This window comes from Crinia signifera, chromosome 1 (assembly GCF_055691185.1).
Source record: "Crinia signifera chromosome 1, ASM5569118v1, whole genome shotgun sequence".
Taxonomy (NCBI): Eukaryota; Metazoa; Chordata; class Amphibia; order Anura; family Myobatrachidae; genus Crinia; species Crinia signifera.
The window spans coordinates 429225828-429251871 of NC_139217.1; the positions used below are offsets into that span (position 1 = coordinate 429225828).

General features: G+C 43.9%; 1 protein-coding gene across 1 annotated transcript in view; it reads left to right on the forward strand.

Annotated features, from left to right (window-relative positions):
- JMY (junction mediating and regulatory protein, p53 cofactor) overlaps positions 1 to 26044 on the forward strand; it is a 98111-nt gene that overhangs the window by 63871 nt on the left and 8196 nt on the right. The window contains exons 5-10 of the mRNA XM_083152285.1: positions 1757 to 1922; positions 5847 to 6034; positions 11584 to 11670; positions 13610 to 13705; positions 14178 to 14724; positions 25175 to 25485. Of these exons, the coding sequence (XP_083008411.1) occupies positions 1757 to 1922; positions 5847 to 6034; positions 11584 to 11670; positions 13610 to 13705; positions 14178 to 14724; positions 25175 to 25482 (1392 nt within the window). The 3' untranslated portion in view covers positions 25483 to 25485. The remainder of the gene's footprint in view (positions 1 to 1756; positions 1923 to 5846; positions 6035 to 11583; positions 11671 to 13609; positions 13706 to 14177; positions 14725 to 25174; positions 25486 to 26044) is intronic.

The window sequence follows — 26044 nt, forward strand, 5'->3', positions numbered from 1 at the left end:
GTTATGTATGGATTTGCAGCTGGACAACGATCAGATATATTTTTGGAAGCCATTCGCAGACTTGCATAATGCGGATTTTCCCTCTGTCTGGGCCGTGGCTATCTGATTGCAGAATCGCACAGCAGCGATCAGCTCTGAAAACCCTCCAAAGCCAGGAGTCTCCTAATGTGAGGAACGTAGCAATAATTTAATGGAAGAATTCAAATCCTGGTTTATTTTTACACCCCCAGATGAGCAGAGCTCTGCTGTGCTCTCTCCATTGTATACAATTACATCTAGAAAGTAGCTTGTGTCCTAAGGGCAACAAAATTACTGTCTACTCATAGGTTCGTAATTAATAAAGGTACTTGGAGTTCTCTAAAGTTTTGGAGGGTAGTTCGCCTGCATTACACTTTTAAAGCATGTTATGCACTTTTGTAGGTCTTACAGGTCTTTGTTGTTCATAGAGTTTATTTTGTTCTTCACTTGAGTTCTGTTCTGTATCAGATCGTGTTGTACTTTTATTGCTTGTCTGCTCTGCTTCAAGCCTTGATGTGCTGATCACTTAGTTATTCTCACTGGTTTGAAGCTTGGCGTCTCATGCGTTTACTTAACTTATTCTTGGACTATCTATTCATTTGTTCTGCATAGTTCAGAGCATTGTGTTTACTGCTTCTAGTCTTGTGCACATGGGCTTTGAAAAATAATAGCACTTCTCAAAGTGTAGCAATTCAGAACCACTCATTCAGAGCTCATTCATTGTGTGTACATAAATGTGTTCCAATGGGTCCATCTGCAATATATAGCATATGTGCAGTCTACGACATAGAAATACATCTGCAAACTTTTCCTACAAATTAATATTTCTATCTCAAAATGGGCCAGATGTACTAAGCTTGTAATTAAATGGAAAGTGAGCAACCACCAGTCAACCAGCTGCTTACTGACATGTTACATACGGTTTAAAAAATGACAGCAGCTGATTGATGTGTGCACCTCCTCCTGAGATAGATATAGTAATATAGTGCCAATTGAATAATGTAATATGGATATTGATCATAAGGTGGACAGTTTCTAGGTCAAACTATACAAGGTCACCACTGGAAAAAGTCGATACTAGGAAAATGTTGACTCGTGAAAAAAGTCGACAGGTTTTTTTTAAGCTTTTCTGGTGTCGATGTTGACACTTGAACACCTGGACCCACAATAAGTGTACAGCGTTCCCTCACACGGCTCTCTTCCCATGCCATGTTTTGGGCCAGGTACCTTGCTGCTGTGAGGCACATCGATGGTAAAATATGAAAAAGTCCGCAAAATAAAATAAAAATTGTTAAAAACTCAGACACCGTTGACCTTTCATCCAGATCCAATGTAATATTTGTATTAAAATTGATGATTGTGATAATCTTTAAAATATGATTTTGTGCAAACTCCTAATAAGCAAGAAAATCTCACATTTTTGTTCAATTTTAACCTTTTTATCTTTTTGGTTATTCCTTGTTGCACGTATACAGAAACCCTTTTCTAGACTTTCCTCCCTCTGCTGAGAGTAAAGCATTACAGTGTTGGCATCCCTTTCCATGTCTGCATGCCATCACAAGACCTGATGCTATTAGGCTCTGTTATTCCAGGCTACTGCATGTTTATTTTCGTTTATAAGCCGAAGGATCTTATGAGATGAAGAAGTTAATAGAACAATGTTACCCTTTTTAGGTAAAGTAAAACCTGGTGCACTGCAGTGAGCTAATTAAGTTTGTTTTTTCTCATTGTCATTTAGATGCAGAGTTTACATGGCGGAACCGAAGCGATAGCCGTGCTAGACCAATTAGAGGCGGATTATTACGATCACCAGCTTCAGCTATATGAAGTACAATTTGAGATTCTCAAATGTGAGGAGCTGTTATTGACTGCTCAACTGGAAAGCATCAAGCGGCAAATCTCAGGTGCGGTCTTTTGTGCAAAGTTTGATGCTCCATGAACTGCAATATATACATACATTTGAAGATAACTTGGATGTGTGTGTGTTGCTTAATTACTAATGTCTGAAATTTGTTATTCGTTACTTTCACTTGTGGGTCATTCCATGAAAAGTTCCTTTTTCATGTAACGTTTGTTACCAGTTTTCACGACAAGCTTTGCATCAGAATTAAAGCATATTATGTACCACACAAACTAGTGTTTATTCTAGCACCCGCCATCTTTGAAAACCCATGTAGTTCCTCTTCAATGCCTGGGGTGTTGCTGTCTGCTTTGGTGTTTCTAGCACAGGTCTGGTTTGCATATCAATGCTGATATACAGACCACACTGTGCTAGAAGCACTACAGCAGACAGCGAAGAGGAACTGCATGGGTTTTCAAAGATGACTACAAACAACATTTACTTTGCACAAAATAATCAAAACACATGCTCAAAAAAATATAATTCACCTCAGTTTGGTCAAAATGAACCATTTGTTACCATGGAATGACCCTTGTGTGTAATGGGTTACCACTCCCAAAGGGCATGTGAGACGCTCATGGTAGGCTTGCCATCTCCTGGGTAGATGGCCACCTCTAAACAGGCAGCAACCAGGAAAACCGCAAGATAGTCCATGGTTTCCATGCAATCTAGCTATGGCTGGTAGGTAAAATACTTAAAAATATATCCTAGCCCATCTGGGCACTAACAAAACAACAGATTTCTGCTTTCACGGTGGTAGAAACAAATGTCCATACCACAAACATAAGCATATGCATGGTACGTGCAGTCAGTAAATCAGTGACCTGTATTCAATGTGGCAGGCGAGGGGGTTAAACGGCGGTGATCACAGAAAACAACAATCCTCGCTGTTTAACCCCCCTCGCCGGCCGCTCACCCTATTCTATGTTCCAGGGGGATTTCCTCGCGGTCACAGGACGGCGAGGATTCCCCCCAAACAGCGAGGGGAGTCAATTGAATACTGACAGGGCAAGCTGTAACAGCGAGCAGGCAGAACTGCTCGCTGGCACAGCTCGCCCTGGCATTGAATATACCCCAATGTCTCATAACAGACCTGCTGCCTTTTTTCCCTGGTAGTGACATCGGGAACCTAAACCCAAGCACTGCCACATCTTCTGTCAGCCTTCTACAGGTGCAGGTACTAATTAGCCTGCTCTCAGGCTGAAGACCTAAAGACCTGAAATGATCCTTGTGGATGGAGCCCTCCCTTCTCTCACATCCATACCCTCAGGACCCATTTTATGAGTTTTACTTAAACTCAAACCTGTAATTAAACCTGTTAGCAAAACCAACATTTCCTGTGTTTAAAATACACAGGCCAGAAACCTAGGCCAAACATAACTACAGTTTATCACTTTACCGGTTCTTCTACCACAGGTGGTTTAAAGGGTCATGGTCATCACATGCGCAGATCACAGACATCAGGCATGTACATAAACCATTGGTTGCATACACCTTTGAATTATGCTCAGTGTCATGACTGGTTATCATTTAATTTACACCAGGGCTCGAAAATACCTGGGGGCCAGGTGATTCTGCTTCCTGGAGACCAGATGTCCCAGGAATCAGAACTCCCCGGGCAGAGTGGTGGCTTGAATTAATGACCGCAGCGTCCCCCGCGTTGGATTATACCGTTAGATATAACATGCAGCCAGCAGGGCGGTGAACAACTCAGCCAGTTGCCATCAGAGCAGGTCCGCGGCGTGGACTCGAGCACGGAGCTGCATTTGTAGCTCCTGATTGGCTCGCGAGCCACCTTGACTTTTGAAAAAGTCGTGCCGCGGACCTGCTTGATACAGCGGCAGCCGGGTGAGTTGTGCACTCGTCTTTTTTTCTGGATCTGCCCCTGGTATCAAGCAAGTAATGGGCATTACAGTGGTACACCGTTTAATGGGCATTATGGCGTGTGGTATAATATGCAATAGGTATTATGGCATGTGGCATAATGTGTAATGGGCATTGTGGCATGTGGTGTAATATGTAATGGGTGTGTGACATGTGTACTAGGCATTATGGTGTAACTCTTTGGTGCACACTGTCCCTATTTTTAATTTTTCTGGCTTACACTTTCATCCTGGCTCCTAGATTAAAAAAATAAAAATAAATTGTCGAGCCCTGATTTGCACAGCATTCGAGTGTTGTGACAAATGATTTACAAAAAAAAAATTCGTACTTATTATAAAGGTTAGACCAAATAAGTTTTTGCAAGCATCTTGTTCATAAGATTCCAACATAACAATGTGTACTTATTATAAAGGCTAGTCTCGAAAGCTGTGAGGCATTCTCACTTTGTGTCTATCATCTTGTTTGTAAGTACATTTCATGACTGCTGAAACAGAGCTTCACACCAGGGGGGATATTGCATGATTTGTTGATCAAAGACGTTCCAAATACAGTGGAAACAAAAGCCGTGTCTGCAAAATGGCAGTTGTGCAAATTCACCGTACTGTATTTAGGTCAGTCCCATAGGCGACCAAGAAAAAGCAAAATATGGGAAATATTGTAATTAAAGGATTGATGCTGTCCTTTTTTTCAAGGTTGATTTTGCGTCAGTAAAATATATTTCTGTGTCTCTGCTGAAGAAATTTTTTGGCAGCATTGTAGTTTTTAAAGGGAGGATTTATAGAAATCAGAAATTTGGTGATGAGAGGGACTGAAATGTTTAATAACTTATCTGAAAGACTATTCTGGGTACTGGGTGTCCTGGAACCTGAGGTTTTGCAACTGCTGAGAACTACAGATAGCAAAAGTGTCACTTATGCTGTGTACACACGGCTGCAATTATGCATGAAATCGCTGGCAAAATGGTCGCTCAGCCACCATATTGGCAGTGATTTAATGTGCAGCCAGCGATAAATGGCTGGGAGCGCGCTCCCGCGGCCAGCCCTTCATGGTCGCTGGTCGCAGGAGCTTGCTCCTCCGATTCTGCCTAAAAATTGCAGGTCGCTGGTGCACAAAGCACTGTGCACCAGCGACACTAGCCTCCTGCACCGACCGAGACCAGCCCACCCGCCTTGTCAGTCACCGCCCACCCGCCTTGTCACAGAGCCAGCCCCTGCTTCTTGCTCCGTTCTCTTCCCGCGCACACAGCAGCAGCTCCCCCCATTGTGTCAGCACACTAGTACTGCACAGCTGCACTATCCAGTAAGTGCATAGGCTGTAGTAGAGGCCATTGGTGTCGGGCAGCATGATTATGTTCATGCTGCCCATCGATGGTGATTTGCACCATCGGTGGGCAGCATGAGCATTACCATGCGCCCCACACCAATAGTATGTGACCACATTTAAAATGAAGGGGGCATTGGTGTCGGGCAGCATGATTATGTTCATGCTGCCCATCGATGGTGATTTGCACCATCGGTGGGCAGCATGAGCATTACCATGCTGCCCCACACCAATAGTATGTCACTCGTTTGAGAAAAGTGACCCAGACAGGACAGTGCTGGAATGCATTAGCTGCTGCCGCTAGATTATCCTGCCCCTACAAAGATGACCCCTGCTACATCTGTATATACACCATATACACTTTTATTCCCTTCCAGAAGGACTTCCCACAACCCATGTCAATCATAAATGAATTTAAATAGAGGGTAAAAAAAATCTAGTCAAAATTGCTAGCAATTTTCAGGGAAAATTGCTGGTCCCTCTGAAAAACTGGACACTGAGCAATATATTGCTGAGATATATTGCAAGTACACTGAGCAATATATTTCTCAGCAATATATTGCTAGCAATATATTGCTAGCAATATATCTCCCCCGTGTGTACACAGCATTAGATCTTACAAGTGTGGTGAGGGCAAATGAGCGAAATGATTTCTCGGGAATAGAGATATGTTGCACCATTTAGCCTCACTTTTTTTCCCCCCTAAATTTTGTTTCCCTACTAGAGAAAAGAGAAGAAGTGGTTTACTATGATACATATGAAAGTATGGAGGCAATGCTCGCAACTGAAAACATGGCAGCCTCCATCCACTTACAGAGGGAAGAGCTGCATAAACTTCAACTAAAGGTTCGGCAACTTGAAGCAAAACGTGGCCGAATTTCAGCCAAGAAAGCCTACCTCAGAAACAAAAAGGTACGGTTCTTACTGCATGGGCAGGCACCCACCCTCTGCTCTGCTGTGCCCAGGATGCTGAGTACACTCCCTGCGTGTGTTCTCTTATATTAAAGGGACTTGCTGCACAAGGTATGTGGATTTGTACAGCGCTTATTTCTGAAAGATGTTGCTAGTTCCCGTAATTTATCATTTAATGGTAATCAAATACTTTGTGCTACCATTATGTCTAATATTACCCAAGGCATTTTGGAATATTCTAGTTAGACACATAAAACCTGTCAAAGTTCTGTCAGTAACACAAGTTAAAATAACACATAGAGGATTCACAGGGCTCATACCATGTCCTGTTGGTGGTGTGTGCAAACAGTTTGTGATTAGGGATGCCAAATCCGGGGCATTTTTTTTCAATCCCGGAATTCGGGATTGAAAAATGCCCAATCCCAGGATTCCCAGGATTGGGTTCCCCAATAAAAAAAAACTGCCCCACATATTTACTTACATGTGCGGTGCGGCCGGGCAGTTGGGTGGGCAGTGGAGCCGCCGGGCAAGTGGGCGGGCAGTGAAGGCTGTAGCCGGGAGCACGGCTGGTGATGCAGTCAGGGTGGGACGGCGGGCTGATCAGACAGGAGGGCAACACCCAGGACAGGGCTGTGGAGGGGCTGTGTGGCCTGCGCAGCGTGACCTCTGACCTCATCACACAGCGCAGAGCTGCACTGCCAGGGATGGGAGAAGCCGGGCAGCGTCTGAGCACAAGCTCAGACGCTGCCCGGCATTAGACTGTGCATGCGCAGTCTAATCCCGAAATCCCAGGATTGGAAACTCCAATCCCGGGGCATTTTAGGGGCCAAATCCCGGGATCCCGCAGATTCCGATCCCATGATTGGCCAACCTATTTGTGATGGTCAATATTTGGTATAAAGGGAAGTTCAGAAACACACCACAAAGCTTTTGCCTAATGAGGTGATGTGTGGCAATTGACATAAGGGCCGTGTGCATCTGTCATTATCGATACTTTTATGTAGTGAGCCGATGTGTTGGGCATTGTTTGAGATTGCACTGGCCGTTCTGATACCCGCAGCCATCTATTTTGATAGTAGCTGATATTGTTGTTACATCACCACAGCAGGGACAGCTCTGCCCCTGTCTGTTGCGGCTGCCAGCTCTGGGTTGCACACGAGATCTCCCATGCCCAGTGGAGCCATCCATGAAGAGAGGCCACATTGCGTCAGTATGCTGCTTCTCTGCCGGTGAAAGCAGGATATGATACAGCGGCATGATATGTGGCGCTATAATACATCTTGCATAGGATAGGGTTCTCTAAAGGGTCCAAGTTAGCTTGGCATGACATCCGCATATGCTTGGCAGGACACTTCTGGTGGCCAGGTGTAAACCGTGGCCTTTCATTAGTATTATGAATGTTGGCCATGACACACTATTTGCACACACCACCTGCAGGACATGGTATGAGCCAGGTGAATCCTCTGTACAGTGCATCCAGGAATAATTCACAGTTCTTAATTTTTTCAGCATTTTGTTATGTTACAGTCTTGTTCCAAATTTGAATAAATACATTTTTCCCCCCTCAAAATTCTAAACCCAATACTCCATAATGACAATGTAAAAAAAAAAATGTATTTGGGAGATTTTTGCTTATTAATTAAAAATAGAAAACAAAGAAATCACATGTACATAAGTCTTCAGTCTTTGCCATGAAGCTCAAAATTGAGGTCACTTGCATCCAGTTTCCACTGATCATCCTTGAGATGGTATGCAGTTACAATCCCGGCGTTCAAAATCCCGACGCCAAAATCCCGAGACTTTCTTCCTCTGTGGGTGTCCACAACACCCATAGAGGGAGAATAAAATAGTGTGCCGTGCGTAGCGAGGCACCGGGCCCACTGCGTAGTGATCCTCGTGTGTCGTCCCCCCCCCTTGTCGGGATTTCGGCGGTCGGGATTTTGAATGCCGGGATTCCAACCGCCGGGATTTAGAACCACTCCCCTTGAGATATTCCTACAGCTTAATTTGAGTCCACCTGTGGTGCTGTAAATTTAGTTAATTGGACCTAATTTGGAAAGGCGCACACCTGTCTATATAAGGTCCCACACTTGTCAGTGCATGTCAAAGGAATTGTCTGTTGACCTCAGAGACTGGATTGTCTCAAGGCACAAATCTGGGGAAGAGTACAGAAATATATGTGCTTTGAAGGTCCGAATGAGCACAGTGGCCTCCATCATCCATAAATGGAGGATGTTCAGAACCAGTGGGACACTTTCTAAACCTGGGTGATTGAGTGGTGAGGGTCCTGGTCAGGGAGGTAACCAAGAACCTGATGGTCACTCTGTCAGAGCTACAGCATTCCTCTGTGGAGAGAGGAGAACCATCCAGAAGGACAACCATCTCTGCAGCAATCCACAAATCAGGCTTGTATGGTAGAGTGGCACATGGCAGCCCTCCTGGAGTTTATCAAAATGCACCTGAACCCAGACCAAGAGAAAAAAAATTCTCTGGTCTGAGGAGACAAATTTTGAACTCTGTGGTGTGAATGCCAGGCATCATATTTGGAGGAAACCAGGCTCATCACCAAGGCCAATACCATCCCTAAAGTACAGCATGGTGGTGGCAGCATCGTGCTGTGGGGATGTTTTTCTTCAGTAGCAGGAATTGGGAGACTAGTCCGGATAGAGGGAAAGATGTATGCAGCAATGTACAGATATATCCTGGACTGGGGCAACAGTTCAGGGCCACGACCCTAAGCACACAGCCAAGATATCAACGGAGTGGCTTCAGGACAGCTCTATGAATGTGCTTCATTGAACATCTCTGGAGGGATCTGAATATGGTTGTGCACCGATTTCTTCCCATCCAACCTGATGGAGCTTGCGAGGTGCTGCAAAGAGGAATGGGTGAAACTGCCCAAAGATAGGTGTGCCAAGCGTGTGGCTTCATATTCAAAAAGACCTGAGATGGCAAAAAGACTTGAGGCTGTAATTTCTGGCAAAGTATTGAGCCAAAGGCTGTGAATACTTCTGTACACGTGATTTCTGTTTTTATTTTTCATACATTTTCAAAAATATCCCCAAAATGTTCATGTTGATGTTGTTATGGGGTATTGTGTGTAGAATTTTGAGGGGGAAAATTATTTTTCTTCCATTTTGGAATAAGGCTGTACCAAAACAAAATGTGGAAAAAGTAAAGAGCTATGAATACTTTCCAGGTGCTGTGTATGTTATTTAAACTTGTTTGTGTTACTGACACAGGTTTTTTATTTTTTTATGCGTGTATTACATTTATTTATCCCTTTCCAAAGTCTTACTATTAAAGTGTTACAATATTTCTTAGGTCATATATACATAAGGGTAGCACATAGGATTTGATTACCATGAAATTTGAAATCATTGGAACTGGTAACATCTTTTAGAAAATAGCATCGTACACATCCCCATTCACTTGTCGCGTGGAAGTGTCTGCTGCAGGTTTTCTGTTTAACTGCGCACAAATGTAGAAAGCCTTGCTGAACAGAGGCTATTGTGGGTGTGCAGTAAGTGGGGGCACTGACTGGTGTTATTTGAACAAGAGGGGTCCTGGTGGTTTTCTGCTATGATGGCACAGGCTGGTATTCCGAGAGAGGGTTTGGTGATTTTATACTACGGTGGCATAGGCTGGCATCTTTAGATTCTGTGCTTATGTACTAATACAGGCAAACTTGGGAGGTCATAAAATTATTATTAGTATTCTGTTATTAATACTTTATTTTATTCCTTAAATGTGTTCCCTTTTTTTTTATTGATACCAGACTTGTGTAATTGTCTCTAGTTTAGGTAACCACGATGCATGTATTTAAACTGATGCCGCTCGATGTAAAAGGTTGAGAACAGTAGTTAAGCCATTGTTTAGCCACTTATCCTGTGTGCAATTCAGAGCATGAGACAAATACCAGCTGGGCCTCCAGCTAATGATACTCTTAGGCCTTAGGACCTTCTTCATGTCCACACGCAAAGCTGTGAAATTCTCAGCTTTAAATGTGGTTTACAGAGCATCCCCCCCCCCCCCCCCCCCCCCACAAAAAAAATACATGTTCCAGAGAAAACACCACATTTACAATTGAAACCATGAAAATGGGTCATTTATCAGGGAGTTTTTTCTCCCGCCAAAGTCAGTCACTTTGCACTAAGACAATTCGTACTATTTTTTTACTAAGCTAAAGTATATTAATAAACCACTCTAAGACCTCTGACATAATTTTAACTAGATCGGAGCATCTTCATAGTTTTCGTCATTTTCACCAAAAAAGTGAAACTTTAGGCCTCTTGCCAGAACAGAAGATGTTGACTCAGATCAAAAAGCTTTTGCACGTTTCTTAATCAGGTCAAGTCACAACTTTCCCACACTGGACGATTTAGAATTTCTCAATTTCAGTTTTTTCACTCCGTCCTAATAAACATACATTCTCAGCATGCATGGGGGGATGAAATCATTTGATTGTTGCCGACCACCGAATGATTTCTAAGGTGCACGCAAATCTAAGACACTCTGTTGTCTTAGGTTTGTGCGTTCCCTGTACGGGAAGAGGGCGGGCAGCTGCCTTCCGGTAACATCTGCTTCCCGTCCCTGGCATCTGCATCATCACTAAATTTCCATGGGAACGCCCAGCGGTTTCATTGGAAACGCCTTTGAAACCCTGACCCGCACTGCTAGGTGGGAACGGGACGGCAAATAAGCAATTCGCTGTGCCTGCTTGCACCAAGCAGCTGCATGTGCGTGTAAATGCGCATGTTCAGTCGCTAAAAACATCGCTCCCCTGTGCGATTTACTTAGATGTACTTTACTAGTTAAAAATCGTAACTTGACATGTTACTAATCGCATATATCGCTCACTGTTCCCATCACTTTATTCTGGAAAAACCAGATAACTAGATGATATATAATAGATTTTCACAAATGTTTTTTTGGTACTTGTGAGTTATCTGGGCTGCCGATTTTTTGATTGTATGCCTTAAGTTAAGGCATACAATCAGATGCGATGCGATGCGATATCGCATCGCATCGCATGCGATCATCGGATGCGATGACCCGATTTTTCCATAGGAATCAATGTTAAAATGGACTGAGTCCATTTTAACATGGAATTTAATGGGAAAAAGGGGTCCTTTTCATACCCCTACTATCCAAGTGGGCATGGAGTTGGATATAAACCTGTGGCGAGCGTAGCGAGCCACCGAGCCCGAAGCGTGGCGAGCGAACGGTATTATGTGTCCCCTCGCGGGGCTCGCTACGCTCGCCACGCTTCGGGCTCGGTGGCTCGCTACGCTCGCCACAGGTTTATATCCAACTCCATGCCCACTTGGATAGTAGGGGTATGAAAAGGACCCCTTTTTCCCATTGAATTCCATGTTAAAATGGACTCAGTCCATTTTAACATTGATTCCTATGGAAAAATCGGGTCATCGCATCGCATCGCATCCGATGGTCGCATGCGATGCGATGCGATGTGCCCGATCCGACCCGATTTAGAAATCGGCAGCCCGGATAACTCACAAGTACCGTTTTTTTCTATTTTTTTTAAGGAAATCTGTATTGCTAAGCACAGGGAAAAGGTACAGCCACATCTTCATGGTGATGAGGATGACAGCATGCAGCACTCTGCGCAAGTGGTGAGTTCTAGTGCTGATTGTTTGCACAATTCATAGTAATATATAATGTGAGGGGACAGGCATCAATTATTTGTTGTTTATTGAGATGTGTGTGTCTGTATATATGCATGCTGGTAATAGAGCATGGTATGGTAATGTGCGTGTTCAGTCACTCAAACTAATAGGTGGAGCAAGTTGTAGATGGTCCCCTTAACTGATGCAAATATCCGAACAACCCAGACATCAGAACTTCTATCAGGCAGCTGCTTTAGGGCTCTCGTGTCACCTGCTTTATTTAAACAAGCAATACCTTAATCTATATTCCAGGATTTCCCAAACTCTATCTACCAGTCCTCCTAATGCTTTGTACACACCAGACTATTGTATCTGCTGTTCATTTATATTGGCTGTGCAATTGAATGGCTGATACAGATATAGCCACACTAATTATTGCTGAAATTGTGCCATCCATGTAACCCAGTCGTACAGTGAAGGTGTAATTACACTGTAAATGTGTGTGTGCTGATGTGTATAATGATGCCCAACTGAGTCTCTCAGCCTCATGCCCCACCATGCCTCCCCAATACTGTGTGCCCCATTTAGATAAAATGTTTACCGTACCAAAAACTAACATTTTTATTATGCTGGTTGTGTGCTGTTGTATCACTATGTGACATGCTCTGTGAGCATCTCTTCCGCAAAGGAAGGTTTCTTTACCACTTTCCAATTAGGCATTTTAGTGTTCAGTGCAGCTTGAGGGCATACTGCAGCATACAGTAACAGTAGAAATAAAAACATGAATGGAGGTGCCTACAGTAGCTTGTGGCAGTAAGGAAAGAGTTTAGCAGGGTAGCCAAACATGACTGCACCTGAACTGAGCTCACCGTGAGCTCAGGCTTTTTTGCCGTGTGTAATGAAATTAACCTTTTTATATTGCAAAAAAAGTAGATTTCTACCTGACAGTTTGTCTCAAAAGTCTACAACTTGTGTCCTTTGTGGGAACTGATCCCAAAGGAAAGACAGCCACTTCCTATAAGTATTAGTGAGCGCTCTTACTGATTGTTACCTTTTTGCATGTGTTGTGTTATATTTGTATGTTGGGTGACCTATTGTGTACATAGTCTGAATTGTCAATTTGTACATTTGAGCAAGTGGACCCCCAATTAGTGTGTCGGGTATTTTTGGTCCAGTTGCCCCACTCTACTACCTTCGGTACTCTCTTACTGTTTCCAGTCATAGTCCCCATGGATGGTAAATGCATGTCGACTTTTCTATGTGTCGTGCATCACCATATTGACCTTTGCTTGTGTTAAACTAATGTCCATGTCGACCTAATGCATATTGACCGATAGTAAAAGATCAGACTTGCTCTGGGGTTGCTTGAAAACAGACAGAGTTATTTCTTCTGTGACATGTAAAAGGTACTGTAGGGTCAGAATTGGGCATAAACAACATGAGTCCATGGAAACAGTTACAGGAGCCCCACATACCTGATTTCCAAATCTCAGTTGAATTCTCCCCAATGTGTTCCAAGGAAACCTTTCCCACACTGTTATGCCACCACCAGTCTGAACCGTTAAAACCGTACAGAAGGGATCTATAGAGTTATGTTTATGCCAGATTCCGACCCTACCATCCAAATGTTACCGCCGAAATGGAGATTAGACAAACATGTTTTTTTTTTCTTCAGCTGTCCAGTTTAGTGAGTCCATACCCAAAACCTCTTTGTGAGCTTCTGTCCCTGTAACTCATCCACATCAACATGCTGTGTGCATTCACAAATGCACTTCCGCCAACACCAACTCCTGTGACCTCCTTCATTGTAGCTTGAAATCTAAACTTTCTTTTAAAAAAGGTGCCAAAAGATGTTTGAATGCAGCGCTTCTATTGGTTTTTGATTGGGAGTGGTAAGGAGGATGGGATGTGATAATAAAGTCTTATATATTTTTTTACCTTTTAGAATCAAGAGAAGCTACAGGATGAAGAAGATCGAAAAAGCACTTGGTTTAGTCAGGAGCGACAGAAGACCTTGGATAGACTGCGCACATTCAAGCAGGTTTGTCTAATTGCTTGCTGGTAGCTGTTGTTCAGCTATATTTGGTGAGCTGTATGTTGTACAAACCAGATATAGTAGAATGTGACTTCTCCCAATACTTGTCAAAATAGTTTTGAGAACTGCTGAATTTAATTTTGAAACTCAGGGGGTGATTCAGGCTGGTTGATGGCTGATGTAACATGTGCAGAGAGTTAGATTTGGATGAGTTATTTTGTTGCTGTGCAGGGTAAATACTGGCTCCTTTATTTTTACACTGCAATACAGATATCAATTTAATGTACACACCCCACCCAAATCTAACTCTCTCTGCACATGTTACATCAGGCAGACCTGCAGTGCACGTGGTTTTGTCCATTAGCAAACCAAATGTACTTTTGCAAACCAATATGAATCACCCTTTTAGTTTTTATGATGAATCAATACATTACATGTTGTGCGGAATCAGGTACGCTTACATTTTGTTTCTGTTTAGCGGCATCCAGGGCAAGTGATACTAAAATCTACAAGATTGCGTATGACTGACGGCAGAAGGAAAACCACAGCAAGAATTGCCCCCAGCATTGGTGAACCTTTTAATATGCAGACAAAGCGGTTACACGATGTGGAAACGCAGGGGAAGTTGCAGATGTTGGAGGGTCATAAGCTTGAAGGCCTAATGCAACTTGAGAATAATTCACGATCATGTGATGTAGTTACATCTGAACTTCCAAAAACGAGTTCACTCACCACTTTTTCTCATGAAAAACTTGAAATTCAAGCTGTCCAACCCCATTCCCTGCCCATGTCCTCTCCGCCACCACCTCCACCCCTTCCACCGCCACCACCTCCACCACTTCCTAAAGAGGAAGCAGATCCTTTAGAAATCCGAGTTATTCATGTGAAGAAGGAGACCGAGGACTCTGCAACGCAGATATCTGGAACTGTCCCTTTGTCACAATTATTTGACAGCAATCAGCTTCTCAGTGCCAGAAACAAGCTGAAGAAGACAGGAGCTCTGGAGGGGTTACAGAGGAGAAGAGGTATGGTCCTGACCTGTCATACAATGTCACTGAGGGTCTTATAAACAGGAGGGAGGCAGTGTGTTTTCTTGGGATGTATTCTCTTTACAGAGCTAAGATTTGCTCTGCAATCTGTTAGTAGTTTGTGCTTTAGAATGGGTTTTTCTTTGATAGATCCTAGAGCAGGGGCGGCCAAACCAGTCCTTGAGATCTACCAACTGTCCATGTTTTCCAGATCACCTTGCTGGTGCACAGCTGTAGTCATTACTAACTATCACATTCTCCAGAGCACCTAGCTGGTGCACAGCTGTAGTCATTACTTAAGATGCCCATACACGTTGCGTTTTCACAGTGCGATGCGCACTCCCGCGGGCATCTCATCGCACAGTACAAAAAGTATGTGCTGCACAAACTTTTTGTACTGTCCTCACATCGCACGCATATCACATGCAAAACGCATGCTTTGTGATGCGATCCAGCCCATAACTTGTGCGATCATCGCACCGTGTATGGGCACCATAACTCTCACATTCCCCAGAGCCCCTAGCTGGTGCACAGCTGCAGTCATTACTAACTGTCACATTCCCCAGAGCACCTAGCTGGTGCACAGCTGTAGTCATTACTTAAGATGCCCATACACGTTGCGTTTTCACAGTGCGATGCGCACTCCCGCGGGCATCTCATCGCACAGTACAAAAAGTATGTGCTGCACAAACTTTTTGTACTGTCCTCACATCGCACGCATATCACATGCAAAACGCATGCTTTGTGATGCGATCCAGCCCATAACTTGTGCGATCATCGCACCGTGTATGGGCACCATAACTGTCACATTCCCCAGAGCACCTAGCTGGTGCACAGCTGCAGTCATTACTAACTGTCACATTTTCAAACATGCTGCATTGATTCCTACTATAGATCCACAGGTTGCCTAAAAAAAAAAAAACATGAACTGTCGGTAGATCTTGAGGACAGAATTGGCAACCCCAGTCCTACAGTATCTGTTTTTGCACATAAACTACAGATGTAGCCACACTTATTGTGCGATGGCTAATGTATTTTCAATGAGCCACGGGTGTGATGTCGACACACAATCGTGGCAACGGGTGCACGTGTTTCACCGCGCATGTCCCACCTGTGCCATGAAATGGTTCTAATGAGCGTGGCTACATTTGAACGTTCCATTGTTTGTCGCTTTCCACTTTTATGACCATATTTTAATATAGTATAGATATATTGAAGCTATGTATTGGTTACAGTATATTCAATGGTGGCTCCAGAGGTGGGGCTGCAGCAGAGTTTAAAATTCAATTGGGGGCTGCACCAACTGCCAGTGACTCCTTTCTGAATGGCAGTTGGTATGGTTCCCCTATTTGGATTTTAAACAGTGCTGCAGCCCCTCCTCTGGAGCCGCTACTGGTTATATCACTAAGCGATTGTGTTATACAGCATCAGCCAGATACGGTGTGCTGATATATCATGTGGCTGCACCATCTGCATAACATATTATATGTTGGATTAATATATTGTTACATCCAGCATTTAACAGCATGCCGTTGTCTGCAGGATCAGACCATCTGATGTGCACAGAAGATTGCCATGTATGTGCAGTCGTGGGTACACACTAGGGGAGATTTCGATAAGGTTGTATTATATGTGGGTGCTGCTCCTAAGCAGCAGTGATGCTTGGACATGTTAATGTCGCAGGAGGCGTCTGGTATAAGTAGACACCGCATGTTACACCATTTACATATTTAATCCTAACCGCTGAGCTCCATTGCCAAGGCCTGGAATTCTACATTGGAAGATTGAGATAGTGGCTTTGGCACACCCACAAAACTACTGTAGTTGCCGCTCCCGTGACTGTAGACCGTCAATCCCTTCATGTAGCCACACTTGCATTGGGCCCACTATGTGATATGGGCGATATATCATACTAATCTGTGTCGGTACATTATATCATCCATTCTGATGTGTAGTATGTGCCCAGTTTAAGAAAGTACTGTATTCTTGCTGCCCATCACAACCGATTTAGACGTGTGCTTAAGATAGCAAACGTTTTATAAATGACTGGAACTCACTTTGTGCACCGTCATCTGTATAACCGTTACATGAAATAGTCCCTGAATAAGTAGAGTTGTACTGAAATATACACAAATACTGTATATATGCATCATGGGGCAGATGTTCTAAGCCTTGGACACTGATAAAGTACCAGCCAAGCAACTCCGAACTGTCACTATTCAAACCCAGCCTTTAACATGGCAGTTAGGATCTGATTGGCCGTTTTCTTTTCTCATTCCACTGTATCTCCATCCAAGGCTTAGTACATATGCCCCCCAATGAGAATAGTAGTCACTATAATTGATATTAAGTAGAGACTACTGACTACATGCATAGTGTTGATCCCTGTACAGACAGCAGTGAAAGAGATCCTTTGGCAATCTCTCTCATCACTGGTCTGCAAAGAAAATATTCAGCAATAGCATTCTCCCTGAAGAGTGCTGGCACCGCATAGCAGTGGTAGATTACAGGTTCATCCCTGAAGCAGCCCTCTTAGAGTACGAAGTGCTAAGTGCTGGTCCTTCTCATCTATGTGGACAAGGCGCTGATGTTCCAAAAGTCCTTTGTGTTACTTTAATGGTCACCGCTGATTGTGCATTAGATTGCGCATGCACAGGCAAATCCTGGGATTGGAAGCTCCCAGCAATTTTAATGCCTTATTCCAGGATCCTGCCAATCCTAGGATTGGCCAACCTAGTATTAACAGGTAGTTTCCTAATATTTTATAGGTTCCCAAGTGTTTTTATTAAATTATTGTATGAACAGATTGTAATTTTTTAAACTGAACTAAATTGTATGAACTGTATAGTATCATCGATAGAAGGCTAATATCTAGTGGTGAAACAATACTATATGATATAGCATACTGGTTACTGCATTGCAAATGTACAGTATGTGGGCATCATCCCAGAATGACTGACTGATTTTACTTCTTTGTAACTGTTGTGTTGTGAATCTTTTGAAGATTGATTTTAGTTCTTCTTTAAAAATGGTTTTCTCCAAATCTCCTCACCAATTGTGTATACTTTTTTGAATTTTATGCCGTTCTGGTTATGATGTGTTTTAATATGAAGGGAGAGATTATGGGTGTTGAGTGCTTTTCTGATGTTGCAGCTATGTTCGCTAATTTTGATTTTCAATTTACTAGTGGTTCTTAGTACTCTCGTGTTCTCTCTCGGGTGGTTCCTGATAACAACAGTATATTTTGTAATGGTTGTGTGTCTTGATTGTATTGGGTAATGAGTGAGGTTTTGTAACTGTTGGTCTCTTTCCATGTATCATGTTTTTCCTTCCAATGGAGTAGTGTGATCCTATATGTTTCTTCTGTTTTCTTGTAGGTCTCTTCTACTATTCTAATCTTTAGATAATGATTTGTTCTTTGAGTTCAGTTTCTTGTAGTTTAGAATCTTGTGAGCAGTTTATTTACAGTTGATCTATGAGGGTACTCTGTAGTCAGTTGTCCTGGCCACTGATCGATAGAATACAGCTGTTCACATTTACTAGCTTCTATTAGGTTTTCACTATCATTCATATGGTATACTGGGTTCTCAATACATTGGGGAAGAAGAGGTCCTCCGCAGGAGACATGCACATAGAACTCTTTACAGTGGGTGTACTGGCTCCTCCCCTCTACTTCCTCCTCCACATTCTCAGTTTAGAAAAAACGTGCCCTCGGAGAGGCTGCACTTACAGAGCTCCTGAAGAGAGTTTTTCTTTTTCTTTAATTTTGTTTGTTATTTTGGGGAGCCTGTTTTGTACTAAACAGCTCCCTGCTTTGTGGGAAGCCAGGGGAGGGTTACAGTTGCTGGCCTTTCAAGGTACCGAACTGTCCCTGCTGCAGGACCACTGTCCTGTGTGGGTGATTGTCGCGGCGGGCATTGCGCTGTAGCGCTTCACACCCCCAGCTTGCTGCACACCCCTGGCTCAGTCCGAAGACGTCTGCCGTGAGTGTTACCCGGGGTTCCCTCTAGTGGGGTACCCTGGTTGATATGCGGCATGATCGTGACTGCGGTGTCCCTGCACGGGAACCGCAGAGCCCCCTGTCCACACTGGATGCTTTACACTGCCTCTAGACCATCAGGGCAGGTGTTAATGTGTTTGCTAGGAATAGCAACAGCGCCAGTATAAAGATTAGTAAAAGCACCAGCGCCACTGTAAGGGGCGGGGCTTAACTCAGAGCGGGGACACAGCTCTCTGGCGCCATTTTCCTGGTTCCTGCTTCTCTCTGCATGCTTTGGGCACCATTATACAGCAGCAGACACTCCTCAGAGTTGCTGGCAGCTCCAGACTGGGTGGAAGAGAACTTCAGCAGAGACAGCAAGTGAAATTTTATAAAACGCTCATTACAGTGTTTATAGCCTTGCACCTACTTATATAGATATTTACTCTGTGCATTTATATCTATTTCTGCTAACCAGCTCCTCAATCTGGGAGCTCAGGTTAAGGGTGTGCTGGTTTCCCCAATATCTCTGAGTCCTTTTCCCACTTGCTTGTTAAGCATTTCTGGGCTATAAGTGTTAGAGACTTCACATAGCTTCTATACACTTCACACTGGCTCTGTGTGTTTGGGGTGATACCTTTTCTAAGATGGTTAGAAAGTTAACCTGCATGATTTGCAGCACTAAGTTTGTACCTGCATCCACTTCACAAGTCACTTGTGAACACTGTATGTCACCCCAGACTAGGGGGGGTGTCTCCACAACTCAGTGGTATCCCCACACAATTGTGTGGAGGATCACAGGGGGACTCTAAGGAACCTGACTGGGCAAGCAGCATTAAAAGTATGCTGGAATCTGTGTCCACTCAGCTGACTGCAAATACCCTGCAGACACAGAGAGTGCAACAGGATTGATCTGTCCTGTCTGCAATGGTGGACATTCTCACTCCAGTGGGTGGCTTTTCACGCAAACATGATTTAGCTGCTGTAGAGCCTGACTCTGAGGAGGAGTCTGTTGAAGAGGGGGAGGATGTGGATGATACACAACCAGGTTCGCAGGGGTCTCAGTTGTTGTTACAGGGGTCTGAGTCAGGATGTGGTATTCCCTGAGCAGGCTGATTTGGAAGATGCTTTCAAATCGGCTTAAAGTCCTGAAAAGAGATTTCAAGTAGCCAAACGCTTCAAGTCCACTTTCCCCTTTGATACCGCCAGCAGACGGGTGTGGGTGGAGCCAGTGGCGGATTCAGGGGGGGGGGGCACCCGGGCACGTGCCCCCCCTGTCATTTCATTTTGTAGCTGAGGACCAGGGCTTTCCAACGAGCCCAGCCCCGTGTCTCTAGCCCCCCGGGAACCGGAGATATCGCCTTGCAAACCTGCAACGTTTTTTCCCCATAGGATTATATGGGACCCGTCAATTCCGACCCCCACCCGGTTCCGACGGCTGCCAGTTCTCGCCCTGGCATTACAGAAGCTTGTGGTTGATATCATTCAATTCCAAATCGCTGCGCCTTCAATATGATACCAGACTGGTCCAAATCGGTCAATCGGCTCTAGAGATATTGCGTGTAAACCGATTTTTTTATTTTTGAAATGTAATTTCATGGCTGTTCATGATTTTGAGGGCAGATTACTCTGGAACCAAACGTTCCAGTTTCACTGGACCAAAATCATTCAAAGCCCACTCAAAAGTTCTTCAATATAATACTTGTCTCATGTAAATGGGTCAGTTGGTTCCGAAGATATAGCCGGTTAAATGAGATAACTGGTTAAAGGGGGGAGGGGTGGTTTTCTCTCCCCCTCACACCAGAAAATGCAGGGACTAGGCTGGTGTAAAAGGGGCCAACCTGGGAATGCATTTTCTGGTGTGAAAGGGGTATTATTTCAAATAGCCGGGACCTGCAGTGCTCTGAATACAGCCAGGCTCTGCCACTGTCAGTGGCTATCACTTCTGCCTGGCGGCGGCTGTCCCCCATTTACCACGAGCATGTATTCCCCCTTGGCAATGAGCATGTAATCCCACATGGCAACGAGCATGGAACCTCTGGCAATGAGCATGGAACCCTTGGCAATGAGCATGTAGAGAAGCAGCACTTATGTAGCATAATTTTTAATAGGCATTATGGTGTTTGGCATAACACATAATGGACATAATGGCGTGTAACTTAACGTGTAATGGACATTATGGTGTAAATGTTTAATGCGCGCCTTTGGTGGACAATATCCCTGTTTATGAAGTGTATTGTGAATTTTGGCTTAATCTGTGTGGCATTATGTGAATTCTGGCTCAATCCATGTGGCATTATGTGAATTTTGGCTTAATCCGTATGGCATTATGTGAATTTTGGCTCAATCCATGTGGCATTATGAGAATTTTGGCTCAATCCGTGTGGCATTATGTGAATTTTTTCCAATCCGTGTAGCATTATGTAAATTTTGGCTCAATCCGTGTGGCATTATGTGAATTTTGGCTCAATCCATGTGGCATTATGTGAATTTTGGCTCAATCCGTATGGCATTTTATGCATTTGGCTCAATCCGTGTGGCATTATGTGAATTTTTTCCAATCCGTGTAGCATTATGTAAATTTTGACACAATCCATTTGGCATTATGTGAATTTTGGCTCAATCCGTGTGTGTTATTATGTAAATTTTGGCTCAATCCATGTGGCATTATTTGAATTTTGGCTCAATCCATGTGGCATTATGTCAATTTTGGCTCATTCCATTTGGCATCATGTGTAAGGGGCAAGTATAATGGGGTCTAGTATTTTGTTGCATAATGTGTAGAAGTTGTATATGGTGTTGTACACTACACTCAAGGACATGCCCCCTGTTGAGTGGCCACACCCCCTTTTCTGGAGCACGCCTTTGGCGCGCGCACAACTACATCCTTCACTTTTGTCGCCATGGTGGGCCTGCGTACTTTAAATGCCAGGGCCTATTTTTAATTCCATTCCCACCCTCTCCTGCCGCTCTCTTAGCATGTACACTGGCACTACTAACACGCCCCTCCCCCACCCAAACCCTTTTTTATCATGGTGCCCCCCCTGTCATTTTATCCTGGATCCGCCCCTGGGTGGAGCCTCCAGTGGTAGATGCTTCCATGTCCCGTTTGTCAAAAAAGATGGTACTCCCAGTGCCCGGGACTTCCACACTTAAGGATTCAGTGGATAAAAAAACTAGACAGTACCCTCAAGTCTATGTATACGGCCAGTGGGGCAGCTTTGCGTCCGAGACTTGTTGCTGGATGGAAAAGTCCATTAATACCTTGGCGACCCAAATCCAAGAGGGGTTGCTGGGCGATATGTCCACGGCCCAGGTGGCTGATTCACTCCGTCACATACAAGATGTAGCTGAGGTGCTTTGTGATGCACAAAAGGAGGTGGGCACTATTAATGCGCGTAACTCAGCCATGGTGGTTTCCACCCGCAGGGCTCTGTGGCTGCGTCAGTGGGTTGCTGACTCCAAGCGTAGTGTGGAGAACCTTCCATTCACGGGAGAACGCCTGTTTGGTAAGGAACTAGACGAGTTGATTTCTAAGGCTACGGCCGGGAAATCCACTATTCTCCCAACTGCCTCTAGCCAGCCCAGACGGCCCTTTTCAGGCAAGAGTCAGCAGTCCTTTCAGACCGGCAAGTTTCACCCTAAGGCGAGAGGTGGCTCAAATGCTAACAGAGGCACGCATGGTAAATTCAGAAAGTCTGGGTCCTCTGCACCTTCTGACCGCAGCTCAGGCACAGCGCCCCAAAAGCCCTCAGCATGACGGGTTACACCCACCATGAGATCTACTCGCAGTGGGGGCACAGCTGTCGATTTTCATCCAGGTGTGGGAGGATTCCTGCCTCAGTCCATGGGTCAGGGGTCTTATTTCGCACGGCTACAAGCTTGAGTTTGACAGGTTGCCGCCGCACAGATTATTTCCGTCCGGACTACTGGCTGGGGCAAGAGATCAGCTGGTCACGGTGTGTCGGCTCTGCAATTATGCAGAGCTGCTACTTGGTCGGCCCTGGCCAAAGAGGATACCCAGTTTCGACAGGCTGTGCTGCAGCAGTCTACGCACGTATCCCCCCCTTTCTGGAAGCTTTGGGACATCCCCAATGTATTGACAACCCAATATACCATACGAATGATAGTGAAAATAGGATATTAATACCTACCAGTAAATCCTTTTCACGACGTTGATATGGTATACTGGGAACCCACCTCTGTGCGGAGTTCTACTGCATCTGGTTGTCACTTTAAGGTGTGATGTATTTTGGCTTGTTTCCTATGTTGTCACTTAGGTGATGTTTGCTTGTAGTATTCTACAAGTTAACTGTTTTATATACCAGTTATAAATGTTTACGGGTGTGCTGGTATGAATCTCACCGCACACACATATAGTTACTGTATATCCTTACCTCACATACGTTTATTCTCCTTGGGCACATTTTTTCCTTAACTGAGGATGTAGGGGAGGAAGTAGAGGGGAGGAGCCAGTACACCCACTGTAAAGAGTTCTATGTGCCTGTCTCCTGCGGAGGACCTCTTCTTCCCCAATGTATTGAGAACCCAGTATACCACATGAACTTCATGAAAAGGATTTACCGGCAGGTATTAAAATCCTATTTTTGTATGAATTAGGCAGTCATCAATGAATACTGTTATACTGTATCTAGATTTCTTGTAGAGTTGTCAATATGTTCATGGTGTCTTGTATGTATGATCTCTGTATCTTCACGTAAGGCTGTAGAAAGTGAAACGTATCTGTGTACACAGATTTGATGCAATTGAGTTAATGCCCAATGTAATTGAGTGGCTGGGTGTTGTTTTGAGGCTCTTATGTACTTGAGTAGATGGTTGAAAACAGGTATGATTGGATGGGTTATATTGATACACTGTTTTTTTTTGTCTTTATAAGAGTTTCTTTAGTGTATTTGGATATTGTTCAGTGAGATCTCTATTCAAAGGTTTGTATGTATGTGGTTGTTTCATCAAGGATCCTATTGGATTCATTAATATAGTCCTCTGTATTAAGGAGGACTGTTGCCTTCTTTATCCGCAGGTTTGATAACTAACTTTGCTGAACTGCTTTGGTGATGTTCCTTGATTAATTGTGATATTTGGTGTGAGTTTGATCAAGGTCTCTTGTAAAATGTTGTGGGTAGACGTTAATTTATGTTGAAATCCAGAATGCTGCTTGTTTGTTTTTTGTTTTTTTTTCCAATTATTGGGATATTCTTCATATGTGGAAATTTGGTCATTTGTGGTATTTGGCTAGTGATAGTTTCTTAATAAATCTGTGGTGTCCAAAGTATTAAATATGATCAAGTTTGATTTTAACTGAGCATTGTCTGTACCGATAAGTGTTGCAAATTATTGCACAACTGCCAGGCAGCGGCTGTGCAATACCGTACAGCTAATATTTTCATGCAGCTGGAGGCCTCTTGCCTGCTGCTATGATCTGCTGGTGCACCTAAAGATGCTCTGATCACTCGGAATGAACAATGGTCATCTGAGTAACATTTTGGTTGCTCAGATTTCCATCCCAGTTCCGCAGCCGAGGTCCATCAATGTGTCTGCCCAGATACTGACCTCTGTACTCCTGCAAAACCCAACACACCTCTGTTTTAACTAACTGACCCTGTCGCCACCAAACGCCTTTATTCTGCCAGTCAGGCTAGGGGACACTGCGTGCAAAGATGCACGACCCATTCTGCACATGCGCATGCACGGTTCTTGCACATGCGCAGTGCCCCCACCATAGGACTTGTACACTGACCATAGCCAAGACCTTTCAGAGAGACCTGTGGTCTTTGTGACTGCATCACAGTGTAATTATTTCTGTTTTTTTCTTAATCTTAACTAGAAAAAAAAATTATATCTTCACCAGGCACACCTTCACTTTTAACCAAATCTTTGGCAACCACTATTCCTTGGAAAACCGTGCATCGATCTATATAGCGTTACTGGGCCACACCTGATATCTCCCAAACCATACTGAATAGACAGTAGAGGGTACATTTATGTAAGCTGTTAAAATAAATAAGAGGCCCATAGCAGCCAATCAGATTTTGTGTATCATTTTCTAGGATGCAATAAAGAAATGATTGGTTGCTATTGGTTACACCACCTCTTTTCATGTTTAGAAGCTTTAGTAAATAGACAACAGGAGTCAGTAGGCCCTCTGCAGGAGTTTATGGGGGTTTATTGACAAAGTGTCTGGTTCTAAAACCTGCTAGTAAAATCATTGTCCGTTTTTACGTATCGGGCAACAACACAATTGAAAGCACAGGCATTTAGTACATGACCATTAGTAAATCCACCCCTATAGCTGGTAAAGTGAACCATCTTGCCTAATTTACAGTAATCATTTACATTTGTTTGGATGAACTAGACAGTGAAGGTGGATTTTGTTTTTATTGAGAATAAGAGAACTGTCAATCATGGCCCGTGACTGATTTGGTGCTATTACCATGTTTTCTATTGCAGTGAGCTCACCAATGGATGAAGTCCTGGCTTCCCTAAAACGCGGCAGCTTTCATCTGAAAAAGGTGGAGCAGCGAGCACTGGCTCCTTCCCCTGACGAGGATGAGAGCAATAACATATTGGCACAAATCAGAAAAGGGGTCAAATTGAAGAAGGTGCAAACAGACGTTTTAAGAGAATCCTTCACACTTCTGCCCGACGCGGACCCTCTGACTCGCAGCATTCACGAAGCACTTAGGCGAATTAAGGAAGCATCGCCTGAATCGGAGGATGAAGACGAGAGTTTGCCATGCACAGACTGGGAAAACTAACTGGTAATTTAGATATAGAATTACATTTTTGTAATCTGTAAAATCCTACTTTTTATGGTTTTAGGTTCTTACATTGTAGTTTTTTCAATAGAAAGATTTCCACATAACCCCTACACTTCTGGGTCTGCTTCTTATCCTTGTGTTGAATCTATGTTGTCGCTTTTTGGGTCAGTTACATTCTGTCACCAATATTAGTAATTTTCTCTGCAATACACACACACACACAGACACACACACACACACAAGTCGTCCCTTCTAAAGGAGCCCATACACTGTACGCATTTCGGACTAGATTGCATTGCATACGTTTTGCAACGCAATGAGATGCAATCTAGTACTATGGAGTAATGAGATACTATCTAGTAGCTATGGAGAAGCTACACTAGTGTTTAATTGAAGCCCTGTTTTGCATTAAGGGCAGAAGCAATGTCCTAAGTGGACCTGTTACATATGAGAGAATTAAGGTGCCCATACACGTGCCGATTCCGGCGCCGCGATGTGTGCTTTGAGGTGCACGCTCCCACAGCATCTCGTCCCACAGTACAAAAAGTATGTGCTGCAC